We start from the raw sequence: 19,938 nt of genomic DNA on the forward strand, positions 1-19,938 counted from the left end.
TTTAACATCTTGACTCGTAAGACAAGTAGATGTCTAGCATTTTATTTTTCAATTACCAGTTATATCTACGTAGTATATTTCACGTTGCACTTTGAGTTTAGCAATGGAGCCGTATGTACGTACTCAGAAGTAATTTAGTGTGTATTTACCTTAGTTCTTACAAATATAAAAGGAGTCAGTTAGTTCATAGTATGTGTTTATTTACACACCATCGAGTGCCGATTTGTTTCGAATCTAACTTTGAAATCATTGCAATCCCTAGGTCAAACCAGAGCACGAAACAACACAGCGCTGGAATACTCGGGCACCAGCGGTGCCTCCGGCGACTCTTCCCATCCGGGTCGCATGAGCTTCTTCTCCAAACTCTCCTCACGTTTTAGCAAACGGTAAGTGCCGCCAATATCAAAATGTGTCAAATTCATTTCTTCAGTTAATGGAATATTACAAGAAAAGCAAATGCAAACTGCAATTCGATACATTTATTTTTCGTTTGTTATTCTTTCTTACATCATTTTGTGTTAATTATTTTCTTTTTATTTATATATCTCGTTTGTTTGATTTTTCTCGTTTATCATTTTATATGTTTCATACTTTTTGTTCCATTTTATTGCATATCTGCCGCACATACAACCATGTATGTATGCTCATGTTTATGTTTTGTACCAAGTCTATTTCTGCAAACAGTTCGCAGCCGAGTGTCCGTAAAATGTCACTGAAACCAGCCCAAAAGTTATCGCTACAAAACGCATTACAATGCCATGCCCATCGATGCACATAACTAAAAAATCTCAATTAAAACACCCGTTGGATATGCAGAATTTGTAAATTCAAAATCTTTAAATACATGTTAAATTATTCGAGATTAGTTCTGAGGAAGGACAGTCGATCAGGATTCAGCGATTGTTTCAGACAGGAAAATAGAAGAACGGACAGAATTAGAGTTAATGAGACAATCAAACGAATCATTTTATTGGATATTGTAAAAAAAAAATGAAAAATTTGATGATTACATTCAATAGTTTGCACTAAACGGTTTACTTTTCCCATGTATTGCAGTTGATCCATATAAGGAGTTTATATGCACTTTAGTTTTTGTTTAAAACTGTCAATGTGTTAATGATATTCATGCAAAAACGTTTCAATGGCGAATCACCTCTCACCAGTAGCACGTTTGACTGCACTTGTTTAAAAACAAATAACTTAAACGAGAGTCAGAGAGAAAGGCAAACAATTCAATTTTAGATAAATAAAGACAGTAACCCCAAAAAGCTCTCCCATTAACCGACATAACTGCTACGCAAGTTCTTCGACCATTAAGGATAATGTTACTAATAACCCAATTCAATCCACATAGTTTATTTAAAAAGCCAACCAGCACTTGCATTCGATTGCATGAGGGATAAACCAGTGTTTTGGGCGTATATATTTTTTTTTTGATTTTGGTTATTCTTTGTTTAACTGCGAACCAGCTAGTTCATAATTATAAATTTGTTACTTATCTTCCACTAATGATATGCACATGTTTTGTATATGGAATTTCTTTTCTGTTTTTCTGTTTTTGTTTCTTTATCCATTTGTTGAACTGAAAGACTTTCAGAAGGAAAGTATGTACTCCCTATGTATATACAACGAACATCTAACACACATGTAACGTACACCCAGGACTTTTGTTAATGAACGAACTCGAACTCGCATATGCACCACATCGGTCCGATGCACTCACAATCCCCCCAAGTTGTGGTGGTTCCGTTGGGTTCGGTGGATCAGTGGCTCAGTGGATCGGTGTGGATGCCAGGCAGTGGGGTGCATATGCCTGTTCGGTCGATTAGCTTAGACGCTCGCAATGCATTGCTAAAACATTTGTATTCCTACCCATATTTAGTTAGCATACATACTACGTACCACCATACTCCTTACATATGTACATTGTGTAATATATTCTGAATGTGGCTCAGCCTTAGAAACAGTGAATGACTGGCTATTCGGTCGGAAATATACGATAAACAATTATAAAGTGTCAGTGTCATCAATGTCTCGAGTTATCATGCCTGACAATCGATTGATCAATTACTATAAATGAAATAATACGGAACTCTAACCACCACATCGATTGCAATATTCGAACTCAAAATACGCCTTTGATTCAGGTGCAAAACAAATACAAAACAATACATACAAGCATATGTGACAACGTGCAACAAATTTGTTATACGGAACTGAATCCATAATCTGATTGGCCGGCATCCAAGCAACCGGCCAACGTCTGTCGCTTCCTCTCTACGCTCTCGAAATCTCCGTCACACCTTTAGTTTGTTTTATTCTCGATTGATTTCTTACAAATGCATATATAAATATTACGTAGCTCTTTTAATCCTGTATATCCACGTTTGCTTTGTACAACTATGTACATCCATTATATATCACCTCACGCTAGGAAGGCTCTTTTGTTCTTGTCTCTTTCTTTCATTTATTAAATACATGATTCAATTAATTACGATAATGCTCTCTTTGACAACAAAAAAAAAAAAAATAAAACAAAAAAAAAAAAAGAAAATATGTGAAATGTACCATGTACTGTACACTGTACTTATCAGTTGAAGAACAATTGCGTTTACTTTTCTTTTTCTATGAAGAAACATGAAAAATGAAACTTACCATTATTCCGTTTTATTCTTATCTGTCTTCTTTGGTTTCATTTCTGGTATTTGTTTTACCCATTATTAATATTTTTTCCAGCCGTGAATAATTTGTTTAAAATTTTTTCTTTAATTTTAGGCCAAACCAGTAATTAACAAAACAAGCATTAACTACTTCTTGTTAATAGTTCTAAAACTGAAACTGAAACAAACGATTCCCCTAGAGTAAACGCGCGTGACGGAGAGGTTCAGATATGAACAGACAGACACAGATATGGTCGAATCCAATCGGATCGCTCGGATCGGATCGGGATACTGTTCAATACTGTTCCCGTTGCCGGTGCCGTTGCCGGTCCAATATCGCATTCGATTACGATTTCAATTCCGATTCCGGTTTCGATTCGATTCGAACCCCTTCAAATGAACACCGACAACGTTGAGTTCCGTTGCGTTAATTGAAATTTCACAAATACGCCTATGTTTTATTACAATTATTAACTAATTATACATATAAATTTATATAAATTAAAGATACATATACATATATATTTAAAAGTAAAGCAACCACAAACAGAAATTACGAAACCCTTTGTTTTCATTGTTTGTAAAACGATGCGAGGAGCGACCAGCAAAAGGCAATACAAAATAAATATAAAAAGTATAAAAAAACAATGCAAACGAAACGAAACCGAAACCGAAACAAACAAAAATCAAATATGATACGCAAGATCTAACTAATGCAATAATCAGAGAGAATCCTGACTACTATTGCTGTCACTGTCACGATTATGGATTATATTAACTACTAAATATTACACCTACGAGTACTACCTAAACTACATATATATTTATGTTAAATGCGTATCGCAATTATAGTTAATAAAATAAATAATATCACTGAGGAAGTGAGCGTGAGATAAAACAGCAAAAAGTAAATTAACTTAAGCCTAACTCAACTAAACCGATCTAAGCTGAACTAGAGTGCGTGGTGTTTTCGCCTACATCATTATCTTATAGTGACCACAATGAAACACCAAAAGAAGTTGCTAATTTTGTAACGATGATCTTGAATTTTTTATTTAGCGCTCTTTGTATTTATATGTATGTGTATGTATGTATGGATCTGTATTTGTATTGTATTTCGATATGAGCTTGATTTAAATTGTATCCGTGGATCATACAATCAGATATCAACCAACCAATCAACCAACCAACCAAGCAGCCAGCCAGCCAACTAACGATCTTGCAATTCATAATCACCCACTGTTGCGCAGAAGCTGAACTCTAAGCGCAGAAAGCCAGATGTGCAGCGTATTTAGTATTTAAGCATACCACGTAGTCACTAAAAAAAAACCACAACAATACAAAGCGATACATAATAACTAATTAAACTTAAATTCAAGGAATAACAATGTATTACCTTTAGTGCATGTGACCATTTTATTTGTACAGCTGATTATCTATAGATCGTGTTATCATCGGGCGCCTTCAGTGGCTCGATCAGTAGTTATCTATACATATTAAGTTTCAAAGAAATAACGCATAATTAAAACAATTGATAATTTAATAAATCCATAATAAATGATGTGAAACATTTGTGAGCAAAAGAATATCCCTACACGCATTTTAATTTTATTTCATTATTCATAAACACTTGCATTCGCTGGCCATAAACACTAGGTGCGGTTCAATTTGCTTTGAATTTAAGGGATTAAATATTGTTAATTCAAATAACTAACAACTGGCTTCTTTAGCAATTCAATTTGGGGGATCATTTTGATTTTCGAAAGTAACTGACTTATGATCGACCTTGTCTCTATCCAAAAAATCTGTGAGAAATAAGTTTGAGAAAATAGAAAAGGTTCAGTACGCAATGATCGCTTAACTTGTTTAACATTTTTAAAACTTTAAAAAATGTTTAATTCAAGAATCTTAATGTCTATAAAAACAACACAACTCTGCAATTTCAAGGGCATAAGTGAATAAAAGTGACTTTAAAGTCTGTGGACCGCGAGACTTTCCATATTATAAAATGGTTATATATTTTCAGTCCCACAGCCACAGATGAGGCGGCCAAACCACGGGTTTTACGATTCACATGGTCCATGAAAACCACTTCGCCCCTGATGCCCGATCAGATAATGCAAAAGATCCGGGAAGTGCTTGACCAAAACAACTGCGACTACGAGCAACGCGAGCGGTAAGTAATGATATATACCTGGTTATTTATAACAATATATCTGTGGTCATTATTAGATTCGTGCTTTGGTGCGTGCATGGAGATCCAAACACGGATTCCCTGGTGCAATGGGAAATTGAGGTGTGCAAGCTGCCACGTCTCTCTCTAAATGGAGTGCGCTTTAAGCGAATCTCTGGTGGGTTTCAAATAATTTATAGCGATGAGCTTTAATAACTGGAATGTTTATTGCTTTGCAGGCACCAGCATTGGCTTCAAGAACATTGCGTCTCGCATTGCTTTTGACCTCCGGCTGTGACTTAACCAAACGAACAACGAGGGGAACGCGGCCGCCGCCGCCGCCTCGCGGCCCACTGATCCATCCGACACCATATCCACCGCCAACTGTCGGAGGGCCAGCAACGACAGCACCTCCCGGCTGTCGGAGCTCTCGCTTCTGTGTCGCTCGCTAACCAGCCAGCAGGGCTCCCAGCGGCGCAAGAAGAGCCGCCTGTCCACAGGTGGCAGCGAGGATCAGAAGAAATCCAACTCGTTGCTGTCGGCGTTTCAAATGTACTCTCCCTTCAGTTCGAAGGAGAACTTACAGTCCAGTGAGGAGGTGCAGGATCTCCAGGTGATTGACACACAGCCAGGAAACTCTCTTGATGCGCCTCCCTTTGCCGACTTCAGCCCAATCAATCCGATTATGGAGGAGGATGCCGAGGGCGTTGACGGCAAAACCAGTGAGTCCAAAGGCACTGGCAGTGGCAGTGGACAAAAGGTCAAAGGCGACGGCGGCGGCGGCGGCGGCAGCGGTAGCGGTGGTGGTGGTGGGGGCAATCGATTGAAGCGAAACATCAAGCACACCGGGAGCCTGATTGTGCGCAAATTAACTGCCGGCAGGCACAGTGATGCGGACAAAAAGGGTGCGACTGGAAAAAAGGATAAGGAGCAGCAGGAAGCGGGGGCCGCGGACAAGGAGAAATCAGGCAGCAAGCCGGAGGGCAAAGTCCCCATGCTACGCACCACAACCCTCTAATGCAATGGAAAATGGCAATGGTAGCATGGGCAATAATACGTTTAGTTGTGGGGCAGTTTGTATCTATTGAATGAGTAATATGGAAGGCACTGCGGCGAATCCCAGCTGGAATCTCAAGAAAAAATTTAGTGTTAGCATCTCTCCGTAGATCGAACGTATTGAATATATAACTACACATTACAATCAAGCCGACAAACTCCTCTATCTATCCACACTGACATGCATTAGCACCCGCATAGATACGCACATATTTACATACGTTTATTAATAGGAACCTAGTTAATGGGCCAGCAATAATTGTCATCGAGCTGCAGGCAAGATGAATTAAAAGTAAATATAGGGGAAACAGAAACACCACTCAATAAAACAGTAACAATAAATATTAACAAGAAACCAATCAACGCTCTATAAACTGCATTTATGTGTCGATATCCAGTAAACAATTTTGCTTGGCGAACAAACGATCAATGAACACAAATTCATAGATATCCGACTCGGGTTGTTTCTTTTTTTTAAACCATGTTTTCAAGAATGTCGCAGATGGCAGGTGTCTAGGTGTGAATAATAAATAATATATCAATGATCGTATCGCAAATTGGATAGCCAAAGTTCTTCTTCTACTCCAACCCAAACACCTAAACAACATCAATTGTAATTATTAGACCCGTGCTCGAATACGTAGTTGGTACTTATACCTGACACTTTTGTTAATTTCCCTCAATTTAAACAGTTCTTAGAACACACAGACAACAAATGTATGTATATTACTGTTAAGGCTACCAGTTTACTAACAACACCACTCCGAAACATGTAACACTCAGATGCAATTGTGGCCAATTGTTACCTAGTTTCCACTAAGTTCACTTACACCCAAGGAAAAGACGAGCCAGTGGCAATTTGTTGAATGTTTCTGACGCAGACTTTAATGTGTTACGAAAATGAAAGTAAATGGGATTTTATGGAGGAGCGATCTCAAGTGAGATGTAGAAAAAAGACGACCATTTATCTAAGTTGTGGAGGCTCAAAAACAGTCTATATATACCAAAACATATACATAGTTGCACATCAAGTTGTCTTCATCATGATTGTGACGCATTTCTGTAATTCTTAACTTTTGAGAGAAGCATGCATCGTTTTATATATTTGTTGTTAAATGACAGCTAATTGGAACATATTAATAATTACTAGGACTAGGCAAGAACGCGCATAAACACACATAAGTATATAATACATGCATAAATATATAAAGCAAGCAGCTTATTACATATACGCCGAGAGATTTCCTCAAGTAGAACGCCGGACTCCCTTTCCGAAAAAGAGATATATGTATCTGTGTAAGCATTGCTAAAACTTCACCTCTTTTTATGTTTTTTGTTGTCGGCAATATGCGGTCAGTAAAATAAATTGGCACGACCAGATCCACATTGCAAAATACGCTAGTTGTGTACTCATTTCTGGTATTTATTTCGGTCCAAAAACAGTTGAGTTAATTTAAAACAAAGCGAAATTATTGAGAACACCATTAATTCAGAATTATGATAAAGCCGATTATAGAATTTACGAATAATCATGTTGTAAGAATATCTGATATACATACATACATAGATGTTTTAATTAATAAAAATGGCATAACTATAATTAGTGTTGTGATTTCCTGCGTTCAAATAATCTAAGTGCCTTGCAAGTCTTTTGGTTAAAGTGGCATGTGCGATGCGAGATGTGTTGTGGACTGTGGCATGTGCCGAATACTTTCAGAGTTCGTCATCTATGTTGAAGTCTTCCGGCGGAAAATCGCCAACAGTAACGGATAATGGGGATACAAAGCCGCCGTAATTTTGAGCACAACTAAAGTATGCTTTTCCATCGATGCTGCAATGAGGCAAATTGTTTATAAGTTTGGATTGGAAGAAGTTAAAAGTGCTAGTTTCAACTTTTAACAAGAATTTACGTAATTGAAATCAAGGTGGTAACTTGCTTTCTTTGTAAGCATACAAGTTTTTACAATTAAATCAAAGTTGGTATTGGTTCAGTCGGCAAATTGAACTATAGATGGTTTAAAAATAAATTCTTGACGGTGGAAACTAGAGCATTTACCTTCCATTGTTCTTGCCCAGCGGTTCATCATACTCGATGCCAATGAAGTGACCGCTTTTGCCATCTAGCTGACCATTATATCTGATTGTTCCACGTCGGGTGGGATTGCCTGGCATCGTAACCTGTAAGAAACATAGCTTTTGAGTACATTGCAACCGAGTTGTTTAGCTAAAATCCATTTCACCTCACATCGCCCGCCCAGGACGCAAAGTTCCGCCCGCTTCTGGATCTCCTCCGCCTGGAGGCGTCTCTTCTCCTCTGCCTGTTGCACTTCCTCCTCGTTGTACTTGCCCAGCCGATTCTGCTTGAGGTAGTTCCGCACGGAATCGGTCCTCTGCTCGTACTGATCCTTGGACAATTCGAATTTCTCCACGGGAGCACTGTCGAAGGAGAACGTAGCAAAGCTATCGATCACATGCAGCCGTAGGCCATCGCAGTTGGCATAGTAACCCAATTTTGCGTCGTCGTTGTCCAGCGTGGACACGCAGGTGTCCCCCTTGAAGATCTGCACCTTCATCGTGCCCGCACATCCGCCCGTCAAGATCTCCAGCTTGCTCTGAATTGGGATATCTGGATGTCAGTCTATATAACCTACTGATCCGTTGGAAGACCTACCTTAAGCTGGGCAACTGTAAGATCCTTGGCGAACTTCACCTCGAAGGCGACGGCGTCATTGTGGGAATTGGAAACATTTGCTTTGATGAAATCCGATTTGCCCGATTCAATTATAAGCGACATCTTGCGTTCCTTGGGAAGTGTTGCCGCGGAATGGAGAAAGTAATTTGGAAAATTGTCCAGAAAAACCGGGTGTTATTGATTGAGAGAGTGACTAACAAAAACAGTGTCAGCAGTAATCAAAAAAAGCACTAAAGCGTTTTGTGGAGCTTTGAAAAAAAATACTACAAAAATACTACGTAATGCCGTTACGTTTTAACTCTTTTTTAAATGTTCAATTATAACTGTTCCATATTTTGTATAGATGTAAAAAATTTGCCTAAAAAGGAACATGTTTTTTTAATTGAATGTTATGAACGATCTTCTGCTCTTTTAAAAATAAAAATCCCTTCTTTAATAATAATTAAAAGACGGCCGCCATTGATTTCAAGAAAATTATTTCAGAATGTATTAAAAAATTTAATTCAGCTGGGCATTATCAACTTGTGGAGGGAAATTATAATATGAAACCCTAAAAACTAAACTAAGCAATGGTACGCAAAGCGCTAAAATTTTACCATACTTACCTCTTGATAGAGCTCAATGAAATTTCCTGACTTTCGCCGAGGATCTACATAGACGGACATGGCTATATCGACTCTCCTAGTGATCAAGAATATATATTCTTTAAAAGGTTGAAAATGTCATTGAAGGCACGAAGTTAACTCAAGTTAAATAAAAAGGTTTAAAGCGCTAAACGGCATCTTCTAGAATCCTTGATCCATCGTTGTTTATTTAAGGTACCCCTCCCCTTAAACAACAGAAAAATTTCAAATTTTTTCATCTGTGATATATCAAGTGTATTTTGTGCTATGCAACTTAAATGTATCTATTTTTTGGTGTTGTGATGTGCAGTCTATTTGTTTGCTTCAGTTCAGTCCTTAAGTGACTAAATCCTAAGATGCTGCCAGAATGTAGGGCCGAATGTCCTCCACATCCAGTAGCTGCTCCGGTGCCACGTGCTCGCCACACATGGGACACTCTCCATTTTCCGACAGAATACTAAAAATATTTTAAAACAAAAAGTCTAGTCAGTTACTTTAAATTACACATAAGATAATCCCGAACTTACTTCTCCATCTCGGCACGGAAGCAAAGAAAATCGCATTGCGGACAGGAGGTCATCAGCTGCTTGATAATGTGCTGTCCAGTGGCGATGCAGATGGGCAGTGTGGTCTTGCAGCTGTAGCAGGTGACCTCCATGTTGGCCAGGTTCGAGTCGCAGATGGGACACTCCATGGTCTCGTCGTCGATCTCATCCCGCAACTGCTTGATGCCCTTGGGAGCCTTGCGCACAATCGACTCGATCTTCTTCGCATAGCGCGAGTCTAGTTGGTTCCTGTAATCCGGGCGCATCAGAGTGGAGGCATAGGTAAAGGCCGACTTCTTGAGACCAGCTCGATGACACTCAATTACGGTGGAGGTGAGAATGGGAATGATGTCTGTAAAATGTATGATTAATGAGAAACGTTTAATATATAAGACTTATGTCCTTACGCTCTGGAAACTGGGATATGCAGGCGGCCACTTGAACCAGAAGTTTGGCGGCCAACAAATGGTTGCCCAGTTTAACGTGAATTCGCACCAAGGTGTAGCGATGTAGTAAGATAAATTGGTGCCTCATTTCAGCCGTCACCGACAGATTGTTCCGGCGTAGCTCCTGGTACATGGAGTACAATAGGTCCCTTGCCGACTTGTAGTTTCCAGCGAGCTGTTCCTGGTTGGCGATAATAACAGCCGTCTTGGCCGCATCCTTGTAGTGTTTTCTAGCCATGTATAAGCGAAAAAGATACCGGGGATCCTTGGGTACGCCATCAACTTCACCCAACAGAAACTCGATAAGTTGGGAGGCTAGCTGCTCATTGTTCGAGGTGGCCACACAGTCAATGGCCAGCGATAGCGAAACCTGCTCCTCGTTGTTAAACGCCGATGCTTTGAGCAAAAACCTCAACGCCTTGGTAAACTCCCTGGCCAGAAAGTAATACTTTCCCGCCAGTAGTGTGTACTTTTCACCCTCGAAGTAGTGGGCCAGAGCCAAATAATCGGAGGATTTGGCATTCTCATATCGCTCTAGGAGCTCGCCATGACGCCTCAACTTGTTGTGTCGCTGGGCGAGGGCAAAGGCCTCCTCCACACAGCCGCAGATGACAAGGAACTGAAGAGCCTGCTCCACATCGCCGATCTTCTGGTAGAACTTGGCCAGAAGTTTGGCAGCGTCCATGGAACGCGACTCCAAAACGATTTCGGAGGCTGCGTGGGGATCGCAAAGATGGTCCAGATAGATCCTAACACAGGCATCCAAGTCACCGGCAATACGATAGCTCCTTATGGCCTCCTCGAAGTGCCCATCGTTCTCCTTCGCCTTGGCATAGGCGGCATGTAGTTTGGTGCTCTTCACCTTGGGCAGGACATTGTTGGCTTTGTTCCACATCTTTAGAGCAATGTAGTGGCCACAGGCCTCATCATAGAAGCCACCGCGTTCGTACAATCCCGCTGCCTCGGTAAGATGTCCCACGGTGGCCAATAGTTCAGCGCAGTCAAACAGAAGCTGCTGGTCCTCCAGCTCCACGGCATATTGAATCTTTTTTCAGAAACAAACAAAAATATTTAGTTAATTACCTTTGTTAGGTAACTAAGGCATACAGTTTCTTACCCCTCGTCTAAAGTCTCCCGCCCTGATAGAGGTCCTAGCAATGCCCATTTTGCAAAGACGCACATGCTCCTCATACTCGGGTGAACTATCCATTAAAGCAGCATTATCAGTCTCCTTGCTGTTGATCAAATCCTCCTTGTAGCCCTTCTCGTAGTGGTAAAGAGCATCTGCATAGTTGCCACTGCGAAATAAGAATGGGTTATTTTAAGTGCGATAAGGTTACAACATTGTTGGCCTTACGTGAACTCCAATTGCTGGGCGTACTCCCTGGCTATATAGGGCACCTCTTGGGGATCGTTTTTGTGGGCCAGGAGCAGCGCCTGATCCCATTGCAGTAGATCCCGGCAGAGTTCCAGGGCTGCTCGGGTATAAACTCCCTTCAGCATGTGCTCCTTGGCCTGGTCATACTGACCCAAAAGCGTACAACAGCAGCCTATAAGCATGTCCAAGTCTTCGACATAGCGTAGTTCGCCCAAGGCATTTACAAAAGCAGCTTCGCCCAGCTGACGATACGCTCGAATGGCTGTGAATTGAGCAATAAAGCATCGGTGGTCAAGCGAAGGGCAGTGAAATACTCACCTATATCCGGTTCTAGATCTGCAATGGCCTGCTCTCCAAACTCCCGCCAGGCGCTGCTCAGATTCATCTGCTTGCACAGCTTGAAGGCCTCGTCGTAGTTTCTCAGCCGCAGGAGCACCTGAAGGTTCGCCGTCTGACTGTTGCTTGGATTCACGACGTGGGTGCTGAGCGACTGGGTGGCGTACTGACCACCATCAATGTGCAGCGCCATTTCCCCGCCACACAACAACAGTGGAAATTGTCCCGGATTGAGCTTGGACTCACCCACCTTTAAGGTGTGTGTGCCTTGCACAGAGTGTCGCACAAATGTGTGAGTATTCACGATTCTCGCATCGTAGCTGATGAATATATTCGGCTGCGTAAGATCCCACAGACAGCCGAGACACTGCTTGGGAATGTCCGGTATGAGCAAGGCCTCCTCCACCACGGGCAGAAACACATAGCCCTGGGAATGATCGTCTATGAATATGACCTTGGTGCCTTCGATGTCGATGAAAAGCTGCCGAATGCCCATACTATGCCTGTAGATGGTGCAGCTGTCCCACTTTTCCAGTGAGTAAAAAACCAGGTGACCTATCTGGGAGTATAGAAAGATCAAGAAGTTCAACGATTAATATAAAGTTGTGGTTATTTCTATTTGGATTAAAACATTGTCTTTTTGACCCTAGAAATGTATTTTTTGGAACCTTTTTTTTTGTCGCTTATAGATTTGGCTTTTAATGTATTAGAAAGTGATAATGTTAACTCACATCAGTGGCGAATATCAGCAGTTCCTGGCTTAATGCAAAGCATGTGATAACCACGTCGCTGGGCATATTGGGCAACGCAGTGGGGAACACAGCCTGCAGCTTGTCCTTGCAGTTGGGATTGTCAGCGGCGATGGCCTGAAGGATCAGCTGCGGCGGACAAAGAGCGGCACAGTAGTCGGCATTCAGCCTCATGCTCTCCACGCTTCGCGGGAAGTCGCGTTCGCTAAGTGGACGCGGCTCCTCGCCCAGGCTCTTTCCGAGATCATAGAACCAAACGTGCTTCTCGATTCCGGCGGCAAAGTTATAGGGGCCCACGGCCATGAAGGTGGGCTCTCCCTCCAGTGGCAAGCGGAAAGGCAGTGATTTGGTCTTTTCCGGGGCGTACACATAGATGGACACCTCGGCCAGACTGCTCAGCATCACAATCCGAGGAGCGGAAACGGCGAAAAGGTGCGGCAGCTTAGTCACATAGATGTAGACAGTGCCGTGGTTCGTGGTCACAGCCAGCAGTTGACCATCGGGAGACCAGTCGATCATCTGGACACCGGCATGGTCGGGCACGGTTATGATTCGCTCTGTTTCCTGGAGATTCGTTATTGAGTGAATCTTAATGCTGCTTAAAAAGTATAATAAAATCAGTTCGTTGTTACTAACATAAATAATATTAACGTTTTTCTAGAATTTGTATGGACTTTCGATTGAAAATGGTTATAAGAGATTTCTGAAACACCCCGAACCAAATAAGTATTTTTAATAGTGAAGGGATTGATAAAATAACAAAACCTATCTGAAACAACCCGGATTAAATTGGTATTTTAAATAGTGAAAAGATGGATAATATTACTTAATCTGTCTTAAACCTATAATACAACCTTGTTTACAATTATATTTAATATCTTTGAAACAAAGGAAAGAAAATCTGCTTATTCGGTTTCAATATTATATCGTTTAAAGAACTCGTCTATATTAATTCGTCTGCTTAAGGATAATAATTAACAGTATGTTTCTTTAAAAAGTATGTTTTTTTAAATTTTAAAGAAAAACGTGTCCTCTTTTAAGCTTTAACCAAAGCAAGATAAGCTTTTAATCATCACTACTAACCTGTCGTCTCCGCAAGAGGCCACTATGTCCAGGGTGGGGCAGTAGGCCAGCCCCGTCAGCGTGTCCTTGTGGTTCTTCACCTGCCACAGCTCCTGGCCGACGTCCTTGGGATGCGTGGAGATGGCCACCACATGTCCGTTGGAGAAGCCCAGCAGGATGTAGCCATCGCCGAACCACTTGTGCTGCATCAGCGATCCATAGCGACTCTGGAAGCCCAGCTCCGTGGGATTCTCCGGCTCGGGCAGGTAGTAGAGGAACAGGGTGCGCTTGCCGATGATCATGCTGATGGCATTGTCCCCGGCAATGCGTTCGTCATTGGCCATTTCGGCGAAGTACATGTCGGTGGGTGCGTCCCTTAGCTGGACAACACGCACCGTGTCCCCATCCTCGTTGCTCAGCGAGAAGCTCTTGTCCTCCGAGCCGAGTGCCAGTAGGTTCTGGGCGGACCACGCGCCGCAGGTGATTCGTTTGCTGTGCTTGCCCAGCACTGGAGTGGGTCGCTTTCCGCTGCGGTGGTTGTAGATGGCCAGGTTGCCGCGCCCAGTGCCCACGGCCAGTAGCTGATGCTGCTTGGACCACAGGATGCAGGTCAGCGGATCTCGCAGGCCCGTTTCCACGCTGATCTTTTCCTGGCTGTTGTAGTCCCATAGGGTTATGTTGGGCGAACCGCTGGTGATGATGCCCAGCAGATCGCCCTCCTGGTCCCATGCGAATCCCGAGCAGAGCCTGAAGAAGGGGATATTTTACTAATTATCATTACTTTTTAGACTGGTTATTACTAACCCCGAGAGTATGATGCGCTGCACCAGCTGCCCCTGGCGATTGTACAGGGCCACGGAGCCATCGGTTCCGGTGGTGGCCAACAGGGCCTTCTGCCAAATGAAGTACACATCCCCGATACCGTGCGGTTCCTCATACTTGTACAGTATCTTTTCAAAGGACATTATTGGCTTTATTTCTATTTTGCGGCAGCGAACATTCTGCGATCCACAATTTTCCGGCTTTTGTTTACGATTTTTCCGTTTCCATGGTAGCGGCTAAAACCACTACAAGCACACCCGCGCCTGTGTGTGTGTGTTGTCTTATTGCACCTGTTGAGTTTTGCACTGGCATTCGGCCATTTTGAGAAGATAGCCAACACTGTTAGCAGCTGGTTGTTGTTGACGTCACCGTTAGTTGCCCATCTCTAATCAGCTGTTCGTGAGTAAATTCGCAATACATTCACAAATTATTTATATTTTCCCCAAAAGTTGTTAAATTAAAAGGGATAATAAGACTAAAAAGATGTCGGATGACCTGCCGGAGCAATTCGACCTAGTGGTCATAGGCACGGGTAAAAAACTAGCTTCAATTATAAGTTTGAAACAAGTATGAGTCATTGAGGGACGCCCTTTTCAGGCTTTACCGAATCCTGCATCGCTGCTGCGGCCAGCAGAGTGGGCAAATCGGTGCTCCATCTGGACAGCAATGAGTACTACGGGGACGTGTGGAGCTCGTTCAGCATGGACGCTCTGTGTGCCCGCTTTGACCAGAAGCCCGAACCACATTCGACATTGCGAAATTGCAGTTACACCTGGCACACCCGCGATACGGAAACAGGCGAACAACTTTGGAATCGGGACTCTGTGCTGGCCAAGTCGCGTCGTTTTAGCCTGGATCTGTGCCCTCGCATCCTGTACGCCGCCGGGGAGCTGGTGCAACTGCTCATCAAGTCAAATATCTGCCGCTATGCTGAATTCCGAGCGGTCGACCATGTGTGCATGCGCCACAACGGCGAGATTGTGTCCGTGCCCTGCTCCCGCAGCGATGTCTTCAACACCAAGACGCTGACCATGGTGGAGAAGCGGCTGCTGATGAAGTTCCTCACAGCCTGCAATGATTACGGCGAGGACAAGTGCAACGAGGATTCGCTGGAGTTCCGGGGGCGCACTTTCCAGGAGTACCTGCAGGCGCAGCGGGTGACCGAAAAGATCTCGTCGTGCGTGATGCAGGCCATTGCCATGTGCGACCCCACCACAAGCTTCGAGGAGGGTATGCAGCGCACGCAGCGCTTTCTGGGCAGCTTGGGCCGCTATGGCAACACACCCTTCCTGTTTCCCATGTATGGCTGCGGGGAATTGCCGCAGTGCTTCTGCCGACTGTGCGCTGTATATGGTGGCATATATTGCCTGAAACGAGCTGTTGACGACATTGCCTTGGACTCCAATTCAAACGAATTCCTGTTGAGTAGTGCAGGAAAAACACTGCGGGCAAAGAATGTGGTCTCTGCACCTGGTTATCCACCAGTTTCAAAGGGCATCGAGTTGAAGGCTCACATCTCACGGGGTTTGTTCATATCGTCCAGTCCCCTGGGCAACGAGGAGTTGAACAAGGGCGGTGGTGGTGTGAATCTTTTGCGACTGGTCGATGCCGAAGGATCACGTGAAGCCATCTTAATTCAACTGGCCCATTACACAGGAGCATGTCCCGAGGGATTGTGTAAGAATGAATATAAACTCTGCGATTGATACCTATTTAATAAGGGCATTTCTTTCAGACATCTTCCACTTGACCACGCCCGCTGTAAGCGAGAATCCTGCGGCCGATTTGGATGTTTTTACTAGCCAACTCTTCGATCACTCTGATGCACAAATAATATTTAGCTCTTACTTTACAATTGCCGCCCAGTGCAATACAAGTGTCGCTGCCGAGCACATTCACTACACAGATGCCCCGACCTATGAGTTGGATTATGACGCGGCCATTGCTAATGCTCGCCACATATTCGGCAAACTTCTCGCGGATGCTGACTTTCTGCCACGAGCCCCAGATCCAGAGGAGATTGTCGTCGACGGCGAAGATCCCAGTGCCTTGAACGAACACAGCTTGCCCGAGGATTTGAGGGCTCAACTGCAGGATATGCAGAAGGCAACTCAGGAAATGGATATACAAAACTAGATGTAATTCAGAGATAAATCAAAGAAGGGAATATCATACGACGGGAGCAGACCACTTTCTTATGATACATTTCAAAATGAATAGGTTAAGACAAAGTATAATCAATTGTGTAAAATTTTTTGCTTCATATATTCCTATATATTTATTATGTAAATTATTTATAATTGCTAAAAGTACTAGGTATATATAAATGTTTATATGTGAGTGCTTCTGTGCAATTTGCTTTAAGAAATATACTTTCGAAAAATATGCATTCCAATGCGTATAAAATTGTTACTTCTTTATAATTATTGCTTGACGGGTTGCTGTTTTTTTCGCACGAAGACAAAAATTAGGGTTTTTAAAGAGGTTAAAGTTATTAGTTAACAGGGAAGAACGAATAATAGTAGTCTTATAAATTAAGATAAGGCTTAGGCAGTTGATCATGCGGGCAGCTACAATAAACACAATATAAACTTGATTCGAACATATCGATACTTGAGAACAGATCAATGGAAGCTAAAACATACGAAACCAAACTAAAGTGTGATGAAAACCAAAGTGAAACAAACAGAACACATGTATTCGTGCTGGAAGATTCTGCCGACGACTCCTTTGACAACATTTCATCCTGTTTTCACTGCATTTTACAATAAAGCTTTTGTGTTTTCATTTCTTGTGATTGGTTTGAGGCCTTCCCACCAGGTTGAATTAGATCAATATATGAACAATTTCTCGAGAATACAGATAGTGCGTCTGTAACGTCCGGCATTTATCTGCGAACTCAACCCAATGCAGAGGCCGTTGTGAGAGTTGAAATTCATTTTTCAGTTGTTATGCGAAATTGTGAGTTGCTATTCCTATATCTTAATCAGATTATTATTGATATTCTGCTGGCGTTTGCGCTTCGCATTCATGGCGTCCACAATGGGTTGCCGCTTGGCATTGTATTTCTTGTTCAGTTGCTCGATCTCCAGCTCCATCTCGTGATCGATGTTGCACAGCCGCTGGTTCAGATCGTCGAAGGTGAGGAACTTGAGGAACTCAAATTCACCCTCCACATACGCGTGCGATTGTGTGTGCATATGCTGGTTCTGATATGCGGGCGGCGGTTGAGCTGGTGCCGCGGCTGCCGGCATTCCCTGCTGGCCCATTGGCGCTGCATTGCTGAGCAGCAGATTCTGCTGATTGTTCAGCGCAATGAGCTGCTCATTCATCAGCGGATAGGCCATTAGTACCTGCTGCTGGTGCTGGTGCTGTTGCAGACCGTACTGATTGATGGCGGAGATCTGCTGGAACTGCATTTCCATGTTGTGCTCCCAGTTGTTCAGATCATTGGCCCCGCTAGCCAGGTGCTGCTCCTCTTGCTGCTGCTGTTGCTGCTGCTGCTGCTCGGCTGCCGCCGGGGAATACTCGGTGGGCATGGATTTCTCATCGCCGCGTGCATCGCCCGCATTCTTCCGGTCGAAGTGCTCCAGGAACTGCGGCCTGTAGCGATTGCGCGGCTTCTGATCGTCGTTTTGCTTGGCCGTTGTGGAGTCGTCCGAGTCCGAGTTGATGACCATTGTGCCTGAATATTTAACAGCCATTATAACATCATCGCCACCCAATGCAAACACATTTTCTTACCCAAATTCGACTCTAGCTCCACCATTGTGCCACTGTCCACTGTCGGTACATCCAGGGTCGATGCTTCTGCCGATGCTGCTGCGCCGCCTACCGTGGGACCAGCGGCATTAGCCAGGTTTCTCAGGCCTCCCGGCCCCAAGGTGCCCTCGTCCACGCCCTGCTCCGCATGCGCTATCATGGTGGCGTCCGATGCCGAGCTCAGATGGTAGTCGGCCAACTTCTCCGGCACCAGGGTGCCCGGATCCTCCATGAACACGATGTCCAGCATGTTCTGCAGCTTGCCGTTCTCCTGGGTGGCCAGACTCTTGGCCTGGCTGGCTGCCACCCCGAAGGCGCTTCGGTTGGCCCGCTGCTGCTCGCGAATGCCACAGGTTTCCTCCAGCATGGGCTTGAGGATCGATCGGTGCTTGGCGTTGCGTATGAACTCGTGCTCCAGCAGCTCGGTGGCCGTGGCCCGATCGTCCGGCTCCTTCACCAGGCACTTGCTCACAAAGTCGATGAACTCGGTGCTCCAGCGATCCGGCTCGCGGAATGAGGGTGGCGGCTTCTGGGGAATCATGAAGATGGCTCGCATGGGATGGATGTCACCGTAGGGCGGCTTGCCTTCGGCCATTTCCAAGGCGGTGATGCCCAGCGACCAGATGTCGGCCACACAGTCGTAGCCGATTTCCTCGATCACCTCGGGGGCCATCCAGAAGGGAGTTCCGATGACCGTGTTCCGCTTGGCCATCGTGTCCGTAAGCTGGCCCGCCACCCCGAAGTCGGCCAACTTGGCATAGCCCTCGGTGTTGAGCAGGATGTTGGCCGCCTTGATGTCGCGGTGGATCTTGCGGCGCAGGTGCAAATAGACCAGGCCCTTCAGCGTGTCCGACAGTATGGTGGCGATTTCGTCCTCGGTGAGCGTCTTCTTGCGCAACCGCATGATATCGGAGACGCTGCCGGCTCCACAGTACTCCATGCAGATCCACAGGTCGTACTGCTTGAAGTAGGAGCCATAGTAACGTACCACGTACGGCGAGTCGCACTGTTGCATAATGGATATCTCCTTGATGATCTCGTGCAGATCGGACTCCACCGGCACGAGTTTGATGGCCACGATGGAGCTGCTCTCCTTGTGGAGCGCCTTGTACACCGACCCGTAGCTTCCCTCGCCCAGCTTGTACATTATGTCGAACACCTTTTCTGGCGGCTGCAAGAGCGATTCCTCCGACAGCTTCTTCAGCTCGAAGGAGGACATGTTGGCCGCCATCTCTCTGCTCACCGGCTTCCGCTGGCCTTGACTTTACGCGAAACTTAAAGATAGCACGAAAACACACAGATAGTTCGGAAATTCACAGCGACATATCACACACTTTTGTTCTTTATTCGTTCCCGGTCAGTGTTGGCTAGGGTGTGAGGGCTCTGGTCCAAGCACTTTACAACACGCCACCCGCACAGACAGGTGCAGTGTTGCCAGATCTGGAGTTGTGGCGTTACCACACATCCGATGGGTTTCAATGGAAAACGTAAACAAGGCGCCAGTGCTGGTAAGCAAGGTTGGCCATTTATCGAAAAATTAGGAAGCGCGCATTTTAAATGTAATTATTTTTATAAAATTGAGCTATAGTCGCCCGAAAAATAAAAGGGCACAATCCAACCACGGCAGAAAAAGC

The 19,938-nt window shown here is 44.2% G+C and overlaps 6 protein-coding genes across 34 annotated transcripts in view; 3 read left to right on the plus strand and 3 right to left on the minus strand.

Annotated features, from left to right (window-relative positions):
- The window catches only part of LOC128255064 (MAP/microtubule affinity-regulating kinase 3), a 31,205-nt gene extending 23,716 nt beyond the window's left edge, over positions 1 to 7,489 (plus strand). For 22 of the 27 annotated variants that reach the window (XM_052984518.1, XM_052984540.1, XM_052984539.1 and 19 more), the window contains 4 exons: positions 263 to 386; positions 4,687 to 4,836; positions 4,893 to 5,011; positions 5,073 to 7,489. In XM_052984518.1, the coding sequence (XP_052840478.1) occupies positions 263 to 386; positions 4,687 to 4,836; positions 4,893 to 5,011; positions 5,073 to 5,131 (452 nt within the window). In that variant the 3' untranslated portion in view covers positions 5,132 to 7,489. Of the gene's footprint in view, positions 1 to 262; positions 387 to 2,775; positions 4,247 to 4,686; positions 4,837 to 4,892; positions 5,012 to 5,072 lie in introns of those variants that run through there. The other 5 variants (XM_052984538.1, XM_052984524.1, XM_052984529.1 and 2 more) reach the window with 3 other exon arrangements.
- On the plus strand, positions 5,384 to 5,851 carry LOC128254964 (RNA-binding protein Raly-like). The gene has a single exon (XM_052984360.1). The coding sequence runs from the start codon at positions 5,384 to 5,386 to the stop codon at positions 5,849 to 5,851; it is 468 nt and encodes a 155-aa protein (XP_052840320.1).
- On the minus strand, positions 7,292 to 8,805 carry LOC128255067 (tubulin-folding cofactor B). Its single transcript, XM_052984545.1, has 4 exons — positions 8,561 to 8,805; positions 8,130 to 8,501; positions 7,946 to 8,067; positions 7,292 to 7,720 (listed from the first exon to the last, which is right to left on the minus strand). The coding sequence occupies exons 1-4, from the start codon at positions 8,681 to 8,683 to the stop codon at positions 7,603 to 7,605; spliced, it is 735 nt and encodes a 244-aa protein (XP_052840505.1). The 5' UTR covers positions 8,684 to 8,805; the 3' UTR covers positions 7,292 to 7,602.
- Positions 8,806 to 9,451: 646 nt separating this feature from the next.
- LOC128254847 (WD repeat-containing protein 19) lies at positions 9,452 to 14,826 on the minus strand. 3 transcript variants are annotated; one of them, XM_052984161.1, is made up of 9 exons: positions 14,525 to 14,826; positions 13,742 to 14,467; positions 12,641 to 13,253; positions 11,892 to 12,468; positions 11,553 to 11,835; positions 11,313 to 11,493; positions 10,157 to 11,240; positions 9,732 to 10,101; positions 9,452 to 9,661 (listed from the first exon to the last, which is right to left on the minus strand). In XM_052984161.1, the coding sequence occupies exons 1-9, from the start codon at positions 14,683 to 14,685 to the stop codon at positions 9,556 to 9,558; spliced, it is 4,101 nt and encodes a 1,366-aa protein (XP_052840121.1). In that variant the 5' UTR covers positions 14,686 to 14,826; the 3' UTR covers positions 9,452 to 9,555. The 3 variants fall into 3 exon arrangements, with proteins under 3 accessions (XP_052840121.1, XP_052840120.1, XP_052840122.1); XM_052984160.1 differs by having other exon boundaries at positions 12,641 to 13,256; XM_052984162.1 differs by lacking the exons at positions 13,742 to 14,467; positions 14,525 to 14,826 and having other exon boundaries at positions 11,892 to 12,464; positions 12,641 to 12,769.
- A 76-nt stretch (positions 14,827 to 14,902) lies between these two features.
- Positions 14,903 to 16,948, plus strand: LOC128254854 (rab proteins geranylgeranyltransferase component A). Its single transcript, XM_052984197.1, has 3 exons — positions 14,903 to 15,074; positions 15,140 to 16,219; positions 16,278 to 16,948. The coding sequence occupies exons 1-3, from the start codon at positions 15,026 to 15,028 to the stop codon at positions 16,676 to 16,678; spliced, it is 1,530 nt and encodes a 509-aa protein (XP_052840157.1). The 5' UTR covers positions 14,903 to 15,025; the 3' UTR covers positions 16,679 to 16,948.
- On the minus strand, positions 16,794 to 19,707 carry LOC128254849 (serine/threonine-protein kinase hippo). Its single transcript, XM_052984164.1, has 2 exons — positions 18,287 to 19,707; positions 16,794 to 18,227 (listed from the first exon to the last, which is right to left on the minus strand). Exons 1-2 carry the CDS (start codon positions 19,533 to 19,535, stop codon positions 17,518 to 17,520), a joined length of 1,959 nt encoding a protein of 652 aa, XP_052840124.1. The 5' UTR covers positions 19,536 to 19,707; the 3' UTR covers positions 16,794 to 17,517.
- Between the last annotated feature and the right edge of the window lie 231 nt (positions 19,708 to 19,938).

This window comes from Drosophila gunungcola (genome assembly GCF_025200985.1).
Source record: "Drosophila gunungcola strain Sukarami chromosome 2R unlocalized genomic scaffold, Dgunungcola_SK_2 000006F, whole genome shotgun sequence".
In the NCBI taxonomy this organism is placed as follows: domain Eukaryota; kingdom Metazoa; phylum Arthropoda; class Insecta; order Diptera; family Drosophilidae; genus Drosophila; species Drosophila gunungcola.